Source organism: Perognathus longimembris, chromosome 9, assembly GCF_023159225.1.
Source record: "Perognathus longimembris pacificus isolate PPM17 chromosome 9, ASM2315922v1, whole genome shotgun sequence".
NCBI classification, from domain to species: domain Eukaryota; kingdom Metazoa; phylum Chordata; class Mammalia; order Rodentia; family Heteromyidae; genus Perognathus; species Perognathus longimembris.
The window spans coordinates 54,986,061-55,004,716 of NC_063169.1; the positions used below are offsets into that span (position 1 = coordinate 54,986,061).

At 39.0% G+C, this 18,656-nt stretch overlaps 1 protein-coding gene across 8 annotated transcripts in view; it reads right to left on the reverse strand.

Annotated features, from left to right (window-relative positions):
- The window catches only part of Nhsl1 (NHS like 1), a 201,651-nt gene that overhangs the window by 43,424 nt on the left and 139,571 nt on the right, over positions 1-18,656 (reverse strand). For 7 of the 8 annotated variants that reach the window (XR_007212127.1, XM_048354178.1, XM_048354176.1 and 4 more), the window contains exon 2: positions 6,977-7,129. Coding sequence is in view for 7 of the 8 variants with exons in the window: in XM_048354178.1 (XP_048210135.1) it covers positions 6,977-7,129 (153 nt within the window). In the remaining variant the exon portion in view is untranslated. Of the gene's footprint in view, positions 1-6,976; positions 7,130-10,412; positions 11,051-18,656 lie in introns of those variants that run through there. The other variant, XM_048354180.1, reaches the window with a different exon arrangement.

Genomic DNA, 18,656 nt, shown 5'->3' on the forward strand with positions numbered 1-18,656 from the left:
TGGAAGCAGAACTGGGCCTCCGATATGTTTTTTCCAAGAAGTAATGACAATCAAAGGTGTTCATTCACACTGCTGTGGTTTAGGAAAATGAGAAGACAATTTTATTTCCTACCTCTCTTCAATGCTTTCTACCTCCCAATTACCCCAATTCTGAGTTTATTTTTGTTTAAACAAGAGAACGATTTAAAACATTTATACATGCTTATTTAAAAACTTATTATTTTTCTCTAGCTAACAATATGCTTTTTCTCCTTTATACCAGTATGTTTCACTAAAGTATCCTTCAGAAAGCACCAAATTAGGCTAGGTGTGAAATGTGTTGAAAATGCAAAATCATTAGTATATTATGTCCAGACCTTTATTTTCTTCCCTTATAACTTGTGCCTCTTTTATTTTCTTAAAGGCCATTGGGGTACTAATGGCCTATTAGAGCCCTAAAACTAAGCAGCAAATGTCATTAAGATGACACAATCACACATGCCACAAAATAATGGTTCCTTATTTCTCTTACACTAATTTGAATGCTAATGCAATGGGGATGAGTGAAGAGAATTTCTAGAGCAAGTGTGAAGCTATGGCCTTTAGGCAACAATGGCTTAATCTCAATTTCCTCAATTAACTAGCTAAAGAAACCAAATTTGGCTTGGACCATTACATTCACAGGGTGAGCCCTGGCCCTGTGGAAGTAGGGGGAGGCTGAAGAGGCATCAAAGGAACAAGTGTCTTCCATGGCCCTGGGGTGTGAGATCAGAATAGGCCAACATGGCCATGCTCATCAGCTCATCAAGAATCTTCAGCTGGTCAGAGGCACGGGGTGGGGGGGGGGGGGGGATGACCAGAGGACTGGCAGGATCCATCCAGTCTGCTAATTCTAGGTGCTTTCCAAGGCTGCTGGTGAGAGGGTAAAAAGGCTGTTACTATCATCTGGCATTGCTTCTTACTCCAATCCTTTCTCCCTGCTCCCCCAAGCACATGATGGGACTAGAGCATGCCTGGAAAACACCAACTAAGTTCTGACATCCAGTGGGGAAAGAGAGCTGAGAACCACATAGTTAAGGCATGTGTTTCATCACACTTTTAACTAAAATAGAACCTTTCTTCAATAAATACACAGTTTCCAGATTGAGGGGCAGGTCCTTTGAGATACTTGAAATGAAGTTCATTTTATTTCCATGAAAACAGGTACAATGATCTTTACAGATGAAAAACACAAGTTCAAACTGTTAAAGCAACAAACTCAGGCCTAAAATGTAGTAAGCCAAAGTTTTCATTAACTTCAGGACCTTTCCTCTTAGAAAACAAGAATAGGAAACTTCTGGGTTTCAGCTCAAATTGTATCTTTTGACCTAGGTAATGATTAAGTAGATGGAGTTGTTTGTTAAGCTGTAGATGTTTTATATACTGGTCTATGTTACACTTTACATTTTAAAAATAGAGGGGAACAACATGAAGAGTACAATGTGGTAACGCAGGTGGGCAGATGTTCATCTTGAGTCAGTGTGAGTTAATGGGCAGCTACATCATTCAGGAGAGCAAGGTGACTCAACACTGACAATGCACACCTGTAAAGCCACTGGCCACAGGACCTCCAGGAAGACAAGCTGTAGCCCAAGATGCAAAGGCTATCTTGATGTCTCAGGGACTCAGGCACTCAAGGGAGATGTGACAGCTGAAGCTCCTCAGGGATTCCAGAGAGAAGCCCACAGCCTCTACCCAGACAAATGTGCTTCTTTAAAGAGCTCAAGAATGTTTCATGGCGGTGAAAGGTAGAGAAAGTCCATTTCAGATCAAGTCTGGTATCGGGAACTGTCAGAGAAGCCTGGATGAAACTACCTAGAAACCTGGTCCATACAGAAAAATATCATATTCTTTAATGTTGAACAGGCTGGCATGTGTACACCCAACTGTGTTTTACCATTTGGTGTAAGTTGTCCTTTTCCCACAATATAAATCCTCAACTCCTATACTTTCAGATACAATAAACATAAAACCTCTGACTTTAAATGAACATAGGCCAAACTCAACACTCTTTCCTGTGCTCACACTTCTAATTCTAGAGCACCAGAGCAAGCTGACCTGCTAAAATGTATTTCTTCAGGAAAGATCTGTGACTACAGAACATTTCAGATGCCAACAACAGATGCTCAGTGAACTAATTTAAGCAGGAGTGTACACAGATACAGTGACTAAATTGTCTGTTAAACATACTGTGAGAACTCATGTTTATCTCTCTCTCTTAAGTTGGGCTTTTGGGGGATGGAACTTGAAAATGATGTCTTATATCAGCCTTTAATATATTCATTATTGGCAATTGCGGTCCATAAGCTCAAAAAAAAAAAAAAACTGAACCTCTCATTGAGCCTATCCCCAGCTCTCAATTCTCCTTTTCCACTTAACTATGCAGATAAAATCTTGGTTATGTAGCATCATGGCTATCTCCAATGGAGTTCATAAAGGGTTCAAACAATTATGGGGATTAAAGGGTAGAATTCTGGAAATCCAGTACGATGTTGAGTAAATTTTTAATGGATAATGTAACCATTTATTGGAAGAAAGAAGTCTTGTTGAGTCTAAAAGACTTTCAAATCAAAAAAGATTTTCAAATCTAGGTGCATGTCTATATCTTCACTGGCTTTAATCATGATTCAAATAACTAGTAACAAACTAAGTCAACAAAACCAAGATATTAATAGGTAATAAAAAGTTGGACTCTATACATATGATTTTAAGGATTTTCTTTTCGCTCCTGTGTCATTAAATAATATTGACTGTAATTAGTATAAAACATTTGTCATATTTAAAATAATCAAAGCAAGACATTGAGTCTAAGAGTATAGCTACCAAATTTTATCAAGGTCTCTAGAGACTATCCAACAATAAGCTGAAAAGATCTCTGGCTATAGGAGGAGTGGGTGAAACTGCAAGACCTTCTCCTGTCCCAGGTGTACAACCTGCTAGGGTGGACATCTGGAATCTGGGGGTGGATGAGTTGGGAAGGTGGAGGACAGTGGTGTCTCTCAATGAGTTCTTGTCAAGTTCTTCCTTCTGCCCACCATCTTAATTCAACCCCTTCATCAAGCACTGCCTGTCTATGCAAAACAGAGAGCTCAAAGTTCCCCACAAGCCTTTAGCAGTTCATTTTAAGCCTACTGGTATAAATCCAAGCATGGTGGTGAGTTTCTATCATCTTGATACTCAGGAAGCTGAGGCAGAAAGATCATGAGTTCAAGATCAGCTTGGGCTCTCTAGTGAAACCCTGTCTCTAAAACACCAAGAGCTGAGAATGCAGTTCAATGGTGGAGTACTACCTAGACTGCACAAGGCCTTGTTTGATGCCCAGCACTACAATCAATCAGTAAAACATCAATCAATAAGCAGAAAAATAAATCTGACAGTACAGAGTCAGTGCTAAAACCTTTATTAAATTATGGCTACTATCTGCTTTTAGGTACTAACTCAAACTTGGGTTTTTGTAAAACATTTCTTAGTGTACTTGTGCCTTTCTCAGTCATTTGACTGATGGCTAAATATTTCCACATTAAAGAAGTATATTTACTAATTACTTTATTAGCACTTGCTGTATCATTTCCCTTAGCATCTTGTAATTCTTCACATAAGGACTTTCCCATAAAAACAGACAGATTGGCTGGGGACATGGCTCAAGTAGTAGAATACCTGCCTCACAAGTGCAAAGCCCTAAATTCAAACTCTAGTACCACAGAGAGAGAAAGAGAAAGAGAGAGAGCCAGAGACAGAAACTTACAGAGTAATTCAGACAATAATTCATATCTAATGATCATATAAAAGCATCCATCTGTTTAGAATAAAAAAGTAATCCTTTTCTTGAAATTATGGACAAGGCCACAGCAAAAATTCCTGTGAAACAGTAACTAAGTATAAACAAAATCGAGTATTCACTGTATGATTCTATATGTTCAAGTAAAGAACACTGAAGCTGTGTTAACTTAAACTGACTCCCTATGTAACACTATTTCTCAATAGCGTGCATCTTTCAGACTGAATGCTTTGTTTATCTGCTTATGTGCCAGGGCCTGGCACTGTCCCTGAGCTTTCCTGCTCAAGGCTAGCACTCTACAACCTGAGCCAAAGCTCTACTTCTGGCTTTTTGCTAGTTAATTGGGATAAACGTCTCAAGAACCTTCCTTCCTGGACTGGCTTTGAAACTTAATCCTCAGATCTCAGCCTCCTGAGTAACTAAGATTAAAAATTTGAGCCACTAGCACCTGGCCTGTTGATTCATTTTTAATCTGCATGGGAAAGCAGGCAATAGATACTCAGCACTCCTGTTGTGTTTACCTTGGGTTGCTAAGAAAACGTGGAGGAAGTGGGACATGCAGTTCTGATTGAAAGTGATTAAAAGTAATAATGAGTAACAAAAGCACATTAGATCCTTTTTCTTATTTCATCTTTCCCATGCTTGTTCATAAAAGTTATTATTCATCTCCACCTTTGTAATTATTTCTAAAATCTAGACTTAAGATCTCAAACTTTATAACTATTTTTAAAATCTAGACTTAAGTTGAGCTCTGAGAATTTTCCAAAGTTATTCATTTCATTAGTACTGTTTAATAAACCCTCTTAGGGCATTAAACCAATTACAAAAGCATATATGTTTTCAAAAATGAAATTCGAGTTAAGACAAAGCCAGTGTTTGGCATTTCACATGAGGTACTCACTAATCAAGAAGAAAACAAAAGCAGAGAAGTCTATAGACCAGTGTTTAATCTTCTATAGGCATAAAAGCGCTGGTGTGGAATTTGAAAACACATGAAGCACAATTTCCTGGAGCGGGATCAACCTAGAGCTGGGCTTGAATATTCAGCCTCACACATACTTCCACAAATGTGCTTTCTACAAGCCAGACCATGCAGCACTTTGCTACTGCAGAACAGGGCAGCCATCTCCGGGATTTGTTCTGGGAACAGTGCCATTCTGCATTCGTATTCACTCTGTGGTAGAGGAAGGTGAGCTAGCTATCTGCAGACACATCCTCACTGAAGTTTACTACAGATACAGTGATGGGAACTGAAGGGTTCAGAAGAAAATGGATACAATGTAGTTATACATATAGGTTGTATACATATAGAAAATGGATACAATGTAGTTAAACATATAGGTTGCTCAGGCTAAATAAAAAGCATAATCCAATAATCCATAATGCCCTTGTTTTTGGAGAAACTGAAGCTAAATATGTGATAAGATACAAGGGAAAGTAATATATAAGACATAATCTGTGCATTACAAAAATTAAAAGAAGGGAAAACACTGAACGCTGATTTACAATGTTCATGTGGTTTTATGATGACACTATGGTGGATCTATTGGTAGCTATCCTGCCTTCCTTCAAACCAAAAATTATGCACTTTCTTTAATTCCCATATGATAATTTCTGATACATCTCCCAAGTACTTCTCATATCGTGATTTGCATTATAGTTTCAAGGTTTAAGATCCTTAGCTGGGCACCAGTGGCTCTGGATTATAATCTTAGCTACTTCAGAGGCTGAGATCTAAGATTGCAGTTTGAAGCCAGCTCAGGCAGGAAAATCTGTGAAACTTTTATCTCTAATTAAGCTGGAAGTGGAAGTGGTGCTGTGGCTCAAGTTGTAGAGTGCTACCCTTGAGCAAAAGGAGCTCAGGGACAGTGCCCAGGCTTGAGTTCAAGCCCCCAGGACTGGCAAAGAGAGAGAGGGTGGGGGAAAGGTCCTTTGACAGCTGGGCCCAGCCTCTATATTTTGAACTTCCACAAGAAAAATAAATTTCCAGTCAAAAGTTGTTAAAAATGATTTAGTGCAGGAGATAAGATTTGAGTTCTAAAGGTATAGACTATACAAATTTAAGTTTTGGATCTCCTGCTAACCCTGTGGTTGTCTACAACTTTAGAATCTGTATGTCTCTATTTCTCCAGCTAGGCATAATTAAAAAGTATGCAATCACATTATTGTGGGAATTAAATGAAATACTATATGTAACAGGCTTAGACTACTACCTAGTATCATAGGTAAGTGTTTGATAAATGTGAATTAGTAATAATTGCTATAAGACATTAAAGAATGATCACTTAATAAATGATCAATATGCATGTAAAAATTTCCATTTAAATCAGAAAGTCTTTGTGCTGTGTTTTCCTTGAATGGCAATTGTTCCTAGATTTAAGTCTTAACTGTATAAAATAATGAATGCTCAGTTTAATTAAATTTCAGATGACCAAATATATTGTACACTTATATTCCAAATATTGCATAGTAGGTGAAATCTGATAGGAGCAACATCTTCAGGATTTGCTGTCTTCTGGGAAAATCTGTATTTTTAAGTAGCTTCTTTCATTTTGGATCCTCCACCCCACCCCTACCCCCACCTTCAGGAAGGAAGTCTTCCTTTGGCACATTCCTTTCCAACACAACAGTAAGTTGAAGTGATGGGAGTTTTGCACTAGCTACAGGAATCTACTCCTGCACTTTCCTCTGACCACTGACCATCTACCAACAACCTACACTTAGAAGAGGCCAGCTGGATGCTACCCAAGTTCCTATAAGACAAACCAGTTTACATACACACAGGTCCTTTTTTAACTAAATTGAACTAAAGAGAACAAACTGCTAAAAAGTATTGCCTTTAACAGATATGCTTTCCATACTTACAATGGTGTTTTATGTTGTTGGTTTTTTTTAAGGCCCTGGCAAAATATCCCAGGTCGGGAGGGGTTTATTTGGCTTGGACTAGTACTGCTGGTTTAAACTTGCTGAAAGGCTCCTGATCAGTAGCGCATTCTTTGAAGAGAGATTTGCATATCTACAAACAGGCAGGTTCCTTTAGGGACCAGAACATTTTGGGTATGTATTAGGTCATATTTATGAAAACATCAAATGTCAACAGACTTTTTACAGATCAAAAAGATGCCGCCAATTCTAACAGTACTAATAGAACAAGATCAGAGGGAGTGAGCGGTCTCTTACCCCTCAACACTGATTTGAGGTTGAGCTTGGCTTGGCGGTGCAGGTCCTCCACACAGGGGGGTCTCGTGGTGGGAAGGAACACATTCTCCTGCTGGTGCCATGGAGCAGTGTAGTGCACTGCCCACCGACTCTCCTCATCTAGGTTGGAAACAGCTGCAGAAAGAAAGAGCAAAGTCAGGTACGAGACCAAGCTTCATTGGCTCCAAATGCACTACATCTAGATAAGGCAGGTCTTGCTGTCTAAGTCAGCCACGGTTCAATTAGAGTAAGGAGACGGGGCAAAAATGTAATGAGATTTAATCTTAGACTCCAGGGGTCTTAACTAGCGTGTTCTGTCTGCAAAGGAAAAGGTCCACATTCACCACATTGTTTCATAGAATTGTCTGATCGGTAGATGACTCCCCAGCACTTTCCATCTTCCTCCCATTACCACAACAGAACAATGATCAACAAAATTGCTAGACATCTTCCATTCCAATATGACTCCATAGAGGCAAATGATATCTTTCATTCAAATTTATAATACCTTTGCATCATCAAATATTTTTTGTCCTGACAGAAACAAATCTCCTTCCAAGGGGTGTGAAGGTCAAATCTTTCCCTTCTATAGCATTATTTAAAAACACCATGTAATAAACCCAATTTAGAAACTTAAAATAGCATAAAAATTCAGTTAAAACATTAAGATGGCATATTTAGTAGACGGGAAGACCATAAACTTTTCTCTCATTTCTTGGTTTCATGAAATACTTTCATATTAAAAGTGTTCTTTAAAAATCACAAGCCAGGTACTGGTGGCTCACACCTATATTCTTAGCTACTCAGGAGGCTGAGATCTGAGGATCACAGTTTGAAGCCAGTTTGAAGCCAGTTGTAAAGTCTTATCTCCAATTAATTTGCAAAAAGCTAGAAGTGGAGCTGTGGCTCAAGCAGTAGAGTACCAACCTTGTATAGGGGAGAAAAAAAAAAAAAAAGGAAAAGCTTGAGGGCCTGATTTCAAGCCCAAGTATCACAGCACAAAAACCAACAGCTGGGGTTCTGGTGGCTCACAGCTATAATCCTAGCTACTCAGGAGGCTGAGAGCTGAAGAACTTGGTTCAAAGCCAGGCAGGAAAGACTCTTATCTCCAATAAACCAGCCAGAAAACTGGATGTGGTGCTGTGGCTCAAGTGGTAGAGCACTAGCCTTGAGCTGAAGAGCTCAAGCACAGCACCCAGGCCAGGAGTTCAAGCCCCAAGACCCACCACCACCAACAACAACAAATGACTATATGACAGACAAATGACTATAATGCAACTAACTTTTTCCAACACAATCCAGTTCAATGTAATTTTCCTAGCATGAAAGAGTCCAAAACATTATAGAAGAAAATAACCCATAATCCTAAAATGATGAAACAAGTCTAAAACAATCCCTTAATCTTCCCCTGGCTTGGGATTTCTGTTTCATTTTTCTTGAAGACACACCTAAGCTGGAGTTAAAGTGGGGCCTAAAATAAAGCAAAGAGCACCAAAATTCATCAGCAACTTGTTAATACTTTCTATCTATCTGCCACATAACTCAGGCAAAGGAAAGACAAGAGAAATATACAATCTGGTCTCTAGGCATTTATTTAAGGTGAGAGACTAAACTCCTGTAATTGCAGCAGGCTTTAAAAGTGTCAGAGGCAGTCTTCACTGCAAATGCCCTTTTCCTAAAACAGAACATATACCTGGGCACTCGATTTTATAATGTGTTTTCAAAGTCAAATGAAAAAGCATGCATGAACTATTGAATCCACTTGAATGTGTTTAAAATGAACTACACATACCCCATAGCATAGTTACTAGGACTATTATAAAGACCAAATGGACTTACTCATGAACTGACTCACATAGAGCACGGTTAGGGCAGGGACAGTGATCATATTCTGAAGGAGCTCCTAACTTGGGAGCCATCTCTAATAAGGACGTGCCTTTCTCAGCCCTCTCTTGCCCCCGTCCCCATAAACCATCTCATAAACCTTGCTTCCTTTCACTTCCACATATTAAACTCCTAGGATTCTGAAGAGGTTTCTAACAGGATTCTACCGTCTCCACAAATTGCTAAACAGGAAATAAATATAGAGAACTAGACATCAAGTTATAAACAGAAATGCCCTATCAGCTTTCTCACTATAATATTTATAAGAAGCAACAAAGAAACCCAGCAGCTATTATGCCACATACTTTCCTGTTAAACAAGTGTTTTCATGATGCTTACTGACTTTCACCTGAATATATAAAAATTCAAATGATCTAACTAAGTTTTCATGCATGGGTCAAAGAATCTAGCACACAGTCAAAGCACTCATGGGCCCTCTCTCCCAAGCACACCTACAGTTCATTATAATGCTTTAGGATAGTGTCCTGTTATTTGAAAGACTTCATTTCCACACCTTCTAGGTTAAACATCGAAACTTTCCGTCTTTGACAATCACAAATCAAATCCACGCAATGGCATCTGAGCCCGTGTAATCGCATCATCATCAGCCCTGTGCAGTCACTGACTGGGACCTCTGAAAGGGTTGTTGTCTCTTCCCCAGTGGACCTCGCTCTTGCCAACAGATTTCTATCAGTCCCTCCAAAGGCAGCCTGGGAGCTAAAGAGACACTGAAAGTGAGCCCAGAGTGCTGTTCTTTGTTGCCTTCTCCAAAGCTCCATTTGTCAGAGAGCCTACCCCTGCACACATTTATCCCAGGTAAGTCATTGATCCAAAAACTAAACTCTGCTAAACTGAAATAAGCCAATAAGCAGGTAAAAACAAAGCCATGTCACTGTTAAAAAAATTATATCCTAATGGAACGAAAAAGTACCTACATTAACAAAATTCAATGAATGTACACAATGAAACTACCACAAAAGCTCAATACTTTACAACAATCACTGATCAGTCCAGACAGTTTGTCCTCGGGCTCTTAAATCCATATAACTGAGAGTTCCCCAGGGAGGTGGGGGGTATCCTCTCCACCAAAAGTATGTGGCTCATTGCACAAATGTTACTACACCTCGGCTACAGAATAAAGAAAATGACACACTGTACAGAGAATAAGAAACAACATATACCAAAGCAAACAAAGCACAAAATGGATTTTTTTTTCCTTTCCTTTAAAGACTGCTTTGGAGAAGTACAAGAGTGAAGTCACTTTAAATCTCAACCATAAATAAATAAGACATGCTAAACACACATAATTTAAAAAAAAAACCCACACATAATACTCTCCTAGAGTTACAAAACTTTGAGGTATTTCTGCAACTGAGTGGGAAGACCAGGAAGTTTTACTCAGGCCAATTTCACTGTTCCACACACTAAATCTGTCACTCTGAAGGATGAAGGGGCACAAAACACACACACACACACACACACACACACACACACACACACACAGAGTCAGTGGGGGAGAAAAGGAGCTACTTACTTTTCTTCTTAAAAAGTTTAATGAAGGACTTAATCTTTGCATTAATGAACACCACCATTTCTAGGACAGCTACATAGGAGTTAGAAATTTAAGTCACATTAAAAGGTCCGTGCCACAGGCAGGTGGCAAACTGCACTCTTCCTCTTTCTTTCGGTCTTGTTGGTCGCCGTGACTACAGTAACTCTGAGGTGGAGTTTACTGTCAGGCAGTTGCAAACCATTAACAATCCTTGAACCTGAAAAACTCCCACTGAAACCTAATCTTCAAGGCTTGGAGCAGCCAGTGACAGCAGGCTGGGAAAGAGAAAGCCAATCACAGTCCTCATTTGCATGAGAGCCACATCAGGCTTTCTGCCTCGGTGCTCATTCATTCCATTTTTCCCTGCACAGATCACAAGTTTCTATGGAGTGCACAAAAATACTGCGGATTTTCCTCTACAGAAGTCAAGATGAAACAAATGTGTTCCCCATTCTCTCTAGGCCTCTGCGAACATCCAGAGCTTTTTACAGGAGCCAACAAGTCTGACAGCAATTCCTTGTTGGTTCTTTGACTCTCATTAATTCTCGGTATATAGGATGTGAACCCATACAGGGGAAACAAGAACCAAACCATTGTTTCCTGACCACACCCCCAGGCTCTGCCTCTGACACCAAAGGAACATTTCTAAGTAGTAAAACTTTAGACACTCTAAGGGGTTGAGAGTGATGACTTGGTTGCATTTTTATGCAAATGAGGGCTCCTGTCTTCTTAACTCATGGCCAGAGTTTGGAAATCAGCATTGTGCCAACCAAAGTGTGGTCCATTTGCATCTAGCTGCCACAACTCTATTTAAAGCACAAAAACAAAGAACACAACTTCCCGGACTTCAAATGAAAAACTAAGCAGGCCTAATCACTTTAACTTTTACTTGGAATGTAATTATGAGTAATTATGACCTAAGCACCTGGTTTTAACAATTCCACAATAGCTGCATGGCAGTCTCAAATAAACATTATTTAGGTTACTCTTCAACTTAAATATATTCTACTGAGTTCTGGATCCTTTGTCCACGGAGAACTAGGGAAAGACAAATTCTGATAAGACAAATCAGAAATGGGGTATACATAAGCACTGGAAAAAATAAATTCCAGGAGGAAAGGGAGCAAAAAAAAAAAATCACAAAGACTACACATCAGGAAATTTGAAAGAAGACAAAGGAAAACCTTCTCACGTCTTACACCAGCTCCACTTCATGGCAAAGCACTTTTTGAAACAATTTAGAGGCCCTCTTATTTCATAGCTTTGGGCCAGACTTGTAACTGGATGGAAAAATGTAATAATCCACTAATTCAAAACATTTAGTTTATAACAAAGGCTTTTAGTCAAAGAATAGAATTTACATAAGGGGCTCCCTCTAGGGACAGCTTCAGAATGATGCCTCCTCACATCTTTTTTATTCCCTTAAGCTTATTTTTTGAAACAAAAGCATACGAACATACAAAAAAAGAAAATGCACACATATTAGTATACATATTATTACAGATTTCCAACTTGTGTTCTTTCATCCTTTACGTAGTTTAACTTCAAAGTAATTGCATTACTCAATGGCAAATGAGTAACAACTAAGCCTGTAAACCAGATTATATAGCTGCCTTAAATTGTGAGCAAAGTTCCCCTTAGGAAAACAAGTTTATCAGCAAGAGTGACCTCACTCAGCTCACTGTGTTAGAGACAGGTAGAGATCTGGGCAGCAATACCCTATTCACAATATACTAGCTTCAGGTTAAGTGTCGCCATGCACACATTTCCAATTGAAAACAGAAATGCTCTGTGAGAAAACAAACCCTGAATATACTCTTTACTGCACAGCCAATAAATAGCCTTTCACACACACAACAATGGCAGGCAATACAAATGTGTTCATTAAAAGGGTAAATACTGAGCACCTAGTAAGTGCCAGGACACATCGTTGAGCCCAACAGGTGAGATCCTGGCCTCAAGGAGCTTATATTTGACAATAAACTATACGTGTATGAGAGATTTAGATATTATGAGTGAAATGGGAAAATAACATTGTGAAAATGGCAATACTGCCCAAACCTAGCTACATATTCAATGTAAGACTTATCAAAATCCCAACAACATTCTTCAGTGACATAGAGGAAGCAATCCAAAAATTCATGTGAAATAATAGGAGACCCTGAATAATGAAAACAATCCTTAGCCGGAAAAAACAGTACTAGAGGAATATTAACACCAAACTTCAAACTCTATTACAAAGCTGTAAGATAAAAATAGCTTGGTACTGGCACAAGAACAGACCTAAAGACCAATGGAACAGAAGACACAGAAATGAACCCACAGACCTATAGCCACCCAATACTGATAAGGGAGCCAAAAACACAGGATAGAAGAAAAAACAGCCTCTTCAACAAATGGTACTGGCAGAATAAGCTAGATCCTTATATACACCCTGCACCAGAACCAATTCCACATGGATCAAAGACCTCAATGGAAGGCCAAATACCATGAAAATATTACAGGAAGGGATAGGGGAAACACTAGCGCTCCTTGGCACAGGCACAACTTCCTAAGTAAAGACCCAGAATCACAACAAATCAAAGAAGGAGTAGATAAATGGAATTGCATCAAGCTACAGAGTTTCTGCATGGTAAAGGACATAGCTAGCAAAATAAACAGAAAGCCCACAGAATAGCAGAAGAGCTTCGCTAGCCATGCATCAGACAAGGGCCTCCTATCTAAGATATACTTAGGGCTCAAAAACTACCCCCCCCCCAGCTAATCTTCAAAGACAACCCAAAATCCTCAAAGACAACCTCAAAAATAAATTGGCCAAAGACTTAAAGAGAGACTTTTCAGAAGCAGTAAAAATGGCCAATAGACACATGAAAAGATGTTCAACCTCTCTGGCCATAGAAGAAATGTAAACCAAACATTGACATTCCACTTCACCCCAGTTAGAATGGCAATTATCAAGAAAATTAATAACAACAGATGCTGGCGGGGATTAACATTTTGGGAAACCTTACAACACTATTGGTGGGAGTTTAGACTTGTTCAACCACTCAGGAAAGCAGTATGGAGGTTCCTCACAAGGCTTTCCTATGACCACTCCTCGGCATTTATCCAATACACCACAAACTAGTCATTGACTTGAGAATTTATTAGCTGCCTATGTTAGGTGTCCAGGTTAAAAGTGATTCAAACATGGTTAACCAGGGTAGGTAAAGTGGTGTACATCTATAACCCCAACACTTGGAAGGCTGAGGCATTAGAAAGAGTTCCAGGCCACCCTAGGTTATACAGTAAGTCCCAGGCTACTTAGTAAAGGCTGCCTGAAAAAAAAAAGAAACAGGGCCAGGGATGAGGTTCTATGGAACATTTGTTCAGCATGTACAAGACTCTGGGTTCAATCCCCAGCAAATCTCTCCCACCAAAAAAAAAATGATCTTAGGGAGTCCACAATCCACCCCCCAAAAAAATGATTAAAATGATAGTGCAATAAGTAAGTCTGGGAAGACTATGACGTTCCTGGGGAAAATGGTGATGCATACTTAGTTCATTTAAAAGAGGAAGGGGTGCTACTGAACAGCGGAGCGGGGTCTCTGGGAAAGGAAGGAAGGAAGGGAGGAAGGGAGGAGGGAGGGAGGGCACATCCATGGGACACACAGAGATCTATGCACGCTGCGTGGAGCTCCTGAAGAGCACAGTGGGGATAGTGATAAGGCTGGGACAGGGCAGAGCTGCAGGGCTTTGTCATCAGGGGTGGGTATAGGCTTAAATAGGAGTTGGAGCAAAAAAACAAGAGGACCATGGCTATCTAAATAGATAGTGGTGTTACAGGAGGGCCTTAGTGCAACCGTACAGACTGAACTAAATTGAGCACCCTAATTCAGATATCTAAAATCAAAATCTGAAGCTTTTGAGTACCTCGTAGAATGTCACAAGTGGGAAATTCTACACCTGACCTCGTGAGGTAGGTCAAGGTCGAAATACAGGTGCATAAAAGATACTATCTCAAGTTACCTTCAGACTACGTGAATGTAGTATATATGAAGTATAAAGGAATTTCGTGTTCCAAATTGGGTCCTACCCCATGATATTTCATTTTATATGCAGGTATTTCAAAAATTAAAGAAAATCTTAGAAATCTGCAATACTTCTAGTCTGAAGCATTTATTTCAGACTAGGGACACAAAACTTTTCAAATGTTTGAGGAACCGCTTGTATTTAAGGTATAAAGTATAAAAGATAAAGGCTAAGGGTGTGACTGCTTTCATATACATAGAGTGCTGTCTGGATCCATCCCAAGTACAAGTAAAAAGGAAATTAACAATTCCGTTTAACAATTCAATAAATGACTCTGATATCAGCTTTGTGGCAACAGATGTCAGATTGTCTTCTGAAACCTAAAAGCATCTTAAGAGCAGAGCTACAAAAACTTGTAGAACTTCTACAAGTAGCCACCATCCCCTGACCTGCCCTCCTACACATCTGCATTTTCATACAACTATAGGTTCCTTGGTACATTAAACCAGTGGAACATAAAGTCTTTACTTGGAATCCCAAAATGTTAACACTGCTAAGCAACCAACACCGATTTAAAAAGAAGAATGATTAGATATTCTACCAACAAAAGTTACATGCAAAACTGAGGCATGGTTGTATCATATTATACACACACATTTTGATCAACTGTAAAAGAAAAAAATATATATATATAAAATCAAGATCACTCTGGTTGTCAGAGTCAGGAAAGGAAGAAACGGAAATCAGACCCATTAGAGATTTGGTCAAATACTTCTCAGAAGTTGAGCTCTTTAAAGAAAAGATTCCGTAGCCCAATCATATCAATAAGTGGTACCATTACTGCTTGTTAATCTGTTTTAGGCTATTTTTAACCATCAAGTTTAACATCTAAAATAGAAGACTGTATATGACTAATTCAGATCTACTCATCTTTATGTATGGCTGAAATACTTTAATTCCTTAGACACATTTACTTATTCTTGTGCTTTTCAGGCTCGTTGGAAGCTTCAGGAATCATCCAACAGTATGAGACCTCTGGATCAATAAAATAAATTAAGAGGTACAGGCTTAATAGTAAGATTATAGAAAATGCTAAAAACTAACATCATTTACTTAACATGAATGTTTAGATGATATTGGAGAGACACTGTTCACAACATAAAATCATGTGTTTGACAAGGAATTCTTTTAATTGTTCCACAAATCACATTATTTCATAAATGCACTTAAAAAATCACCAATATTCTAGAACTTCATCGGTATAATGATCTGCTCTTCCTTCTGCTTTGGAATTAATTTTTAATGACAAGTTGCATGCTGTATTGAAAAAGACAAATGGAAATCTCTATCATAATGGGGTAAGGCTGGCTGGAGGCACAAAGAGAGGCCTTCAGAGAGGATAGCGTATCTGTTCTTTAGAAGGAACTTGATCTGGTGCCCATTCTGCCAGTTCATTCTGATGCGATGAAATACCTTTCAGTCTCCATGTGTTGAATTCTGCTGTGGATCCTACTTAATAATTTAATCCAACACAACTACTACCATCTGCTCAGCCCATTTCAAAACCTCTGCTGTCACTGTGGCTAGTTGAGTCAAGCCCCAATATTCATCTGACAAATGTGGAACAAATGAAAGGCAAAGCAGTCAAAAACCATGCTGTGAAAAATAGAAACCTGAATCAAAAGTCCAAAACACAAAGGAATCTGAGCTGACCCAGCACTGAGAGTTCAGCAACACCTGCTGGGATGGAAGGGTGCAGAGTATCTGGAACTGGGTGGGAATGGGATGATGGAAGACTGTTCTCACAAGAGAAGAGGACTGGCGCTGACAGAAGTAAGATAATGGTGGGTGAGTAAGGATACAGCACAGGAAATGAAAAAAAGGGAGCTTTCGAAGGCACCCCCCCTCCTCGAAAAAAAAAGAGAGAATCCCAAGGAAGGTCCATGCTATCCTTCATTTTACAAGTAAATAACCTACAGAAGATCACGCTACTTCACATCTGAGCCAAGTCTCCCTCTTACACTCCCAGGTTTGGTTTGGTTTTGTTGTCTGCACAACAAAACCTCTTCCCCTCTCCACACTGGTTTGATTTTTTATTTTTATTTTTAGAAAGTCTGGCTCTGTTTCCCAGACTGACATAAAACTTGAACTCTTCTTGCTTTATCCTGCAATTACAGGTGTGCTACACCAAGCTTGGGCTCCATTTCTGAATACACTGGGCGATGTGCTGCCTGCACTGGGAAGGGGCAAAGCCACATTTGGGGAGTGGAAAAGCCACATTTGCGCCTGCCTCTGTCTCTGCACCTCTCTTAATCCACGTGGATGCTTGATCCCTGACATGGCCTGGCTCTATTCATTTTTCAAGCTGTAATTCAAGTGTTAACATTCTTTAAGAAGCATTCCTTGACACCGCTTTAAGAACTCTTTTTTTAAAGAAGTCCATTTTATTTCAATAATTTCCTCAAAAGTGGACTGTCTGTCTTGCACAAGGAGAAGGAAAATGTCATTAACTCTAAGCCTCTTGTGCTTGAATCAATTATTCTTTATGATGCTGTATAGCTCTAATCCATCCACCCAATTAGTACTGATTCATCTAATTTATCCTACAAGGCCTGCACTAGGTGAATAAAGGCTCAGTTCAGGACAGAAATACTGTTTGTGAGTACAGCTACGTAGCAGTGAGCCCAACTGTAAAACTAACTCATTTCATTCTCAGGATGTATATTATATAGGGTTATATAGAAGCAAATAATTTCCAATTACTTGAATATTTAAATATACTTTCTGTGCTATTTAATTTTAATATAGTTATATGCTCATAACAAAAATAGCTGAAGGGAAATGAATCTTAAAATGTGTAAAGAAAAAAAATGGATGTAACTCTTCTTTTAAAATCTTTTGGGAACAAAAAAGAAACTCATGCTGTGGAACAAAAAGCCAAAGTATAATATAATGATTCTAGAGTTCCAACTTTTTTTTAAAAAGTCATGTGATTAGCTAAAATGCTCTGAGTACTCTTGTAATTTTAGAATTGGTTAATATTAAGGCCTGCTTTGGCTGACTGTATTACCAAACCTACAAGGGATCTGCAGAAAAATGTGCTATATAGAGGAAAAAGGGGGGGAGGGGTGGGAAGCAAAGGAAGACTTCATAAAATGATCAGAAGACAAAATAGAGTAGAATGTCGCCACCTGCAGGGGACACTGTGGCTCAGGTAAAGGAAATACTGCTGTCACAAATCTTGGAAAGCCTCCCACTTAGCACATTCTTTAAGAATGTATTTGTCTTCTCCCATCAGAGAAAGGGCATATGCTATGATTTTTGGGTGTCCTCTGAGCCTCAATTTGAACTATGTTAATATAGTATCTCCAGAAACTCTTGTGAATATCCATAAACTATCTTAGCATCTGCAAGGAAGCTGCAAGGTTAAGGAAGTCCCTTTGAGCTACCATCAAACATTTCTCAATCAAGCATCAACATTTAATGGAATGGTAAGAGCTAAGAAAAAGGAGATATACTACATAAATATAAAACCCAAAAAGTATCTAATGTAGATTTTATTTGAGATGATTCTGAAATCATGCTTAAGAACAGATAAAATAGTTCGTTTTAAATGACTGAAGGAAAATCAGATTCATTGTTGCCTAAATTTCTTCCCAACTAATGATCTATAAGTATAAATACTTACAGAAAGGGGGAATACCTAGTTTTATTTTTGTGGTGCAGGTTATCAAACCCAGAGCCTCAAGCATGCTAAGCGAGTCCTCTACCATTGAGCCTCTCCTCCACCTTCTATAGCTAACTATGTAATGAAGTAAGTAATCAAGGGGGAGTTGTGTTCTGACCATTTGAATAATATGATAAAGCTTTCTTTTCTCCATTTCATGTTATGGATTGTTTTGTTTCACATCTGGTTAAGATGCATGCTGCAATTCATAAGCTGCTGCAATCTGCTGCTTCAGAGAACAGCTGGTTCACATGTGAAATGATGATGAGACAAATTAACACGGCCATTTTGGTGTGCTGATGAATGGACAGCAAAGCCTGGATTTAAATCTCCAACTGCAATGGGTTTTCTAGTAATGGTAAAGATTAAGCTGGGATAAGAGAATAGTTATCTGATTCGTATTGGATATTGTTATGTTTTTAATTTACACTTTCCTAAAGTAATAAACAGAGGCAGCAGAATTCATGGAAAAGAGAAGCATAGCTCTT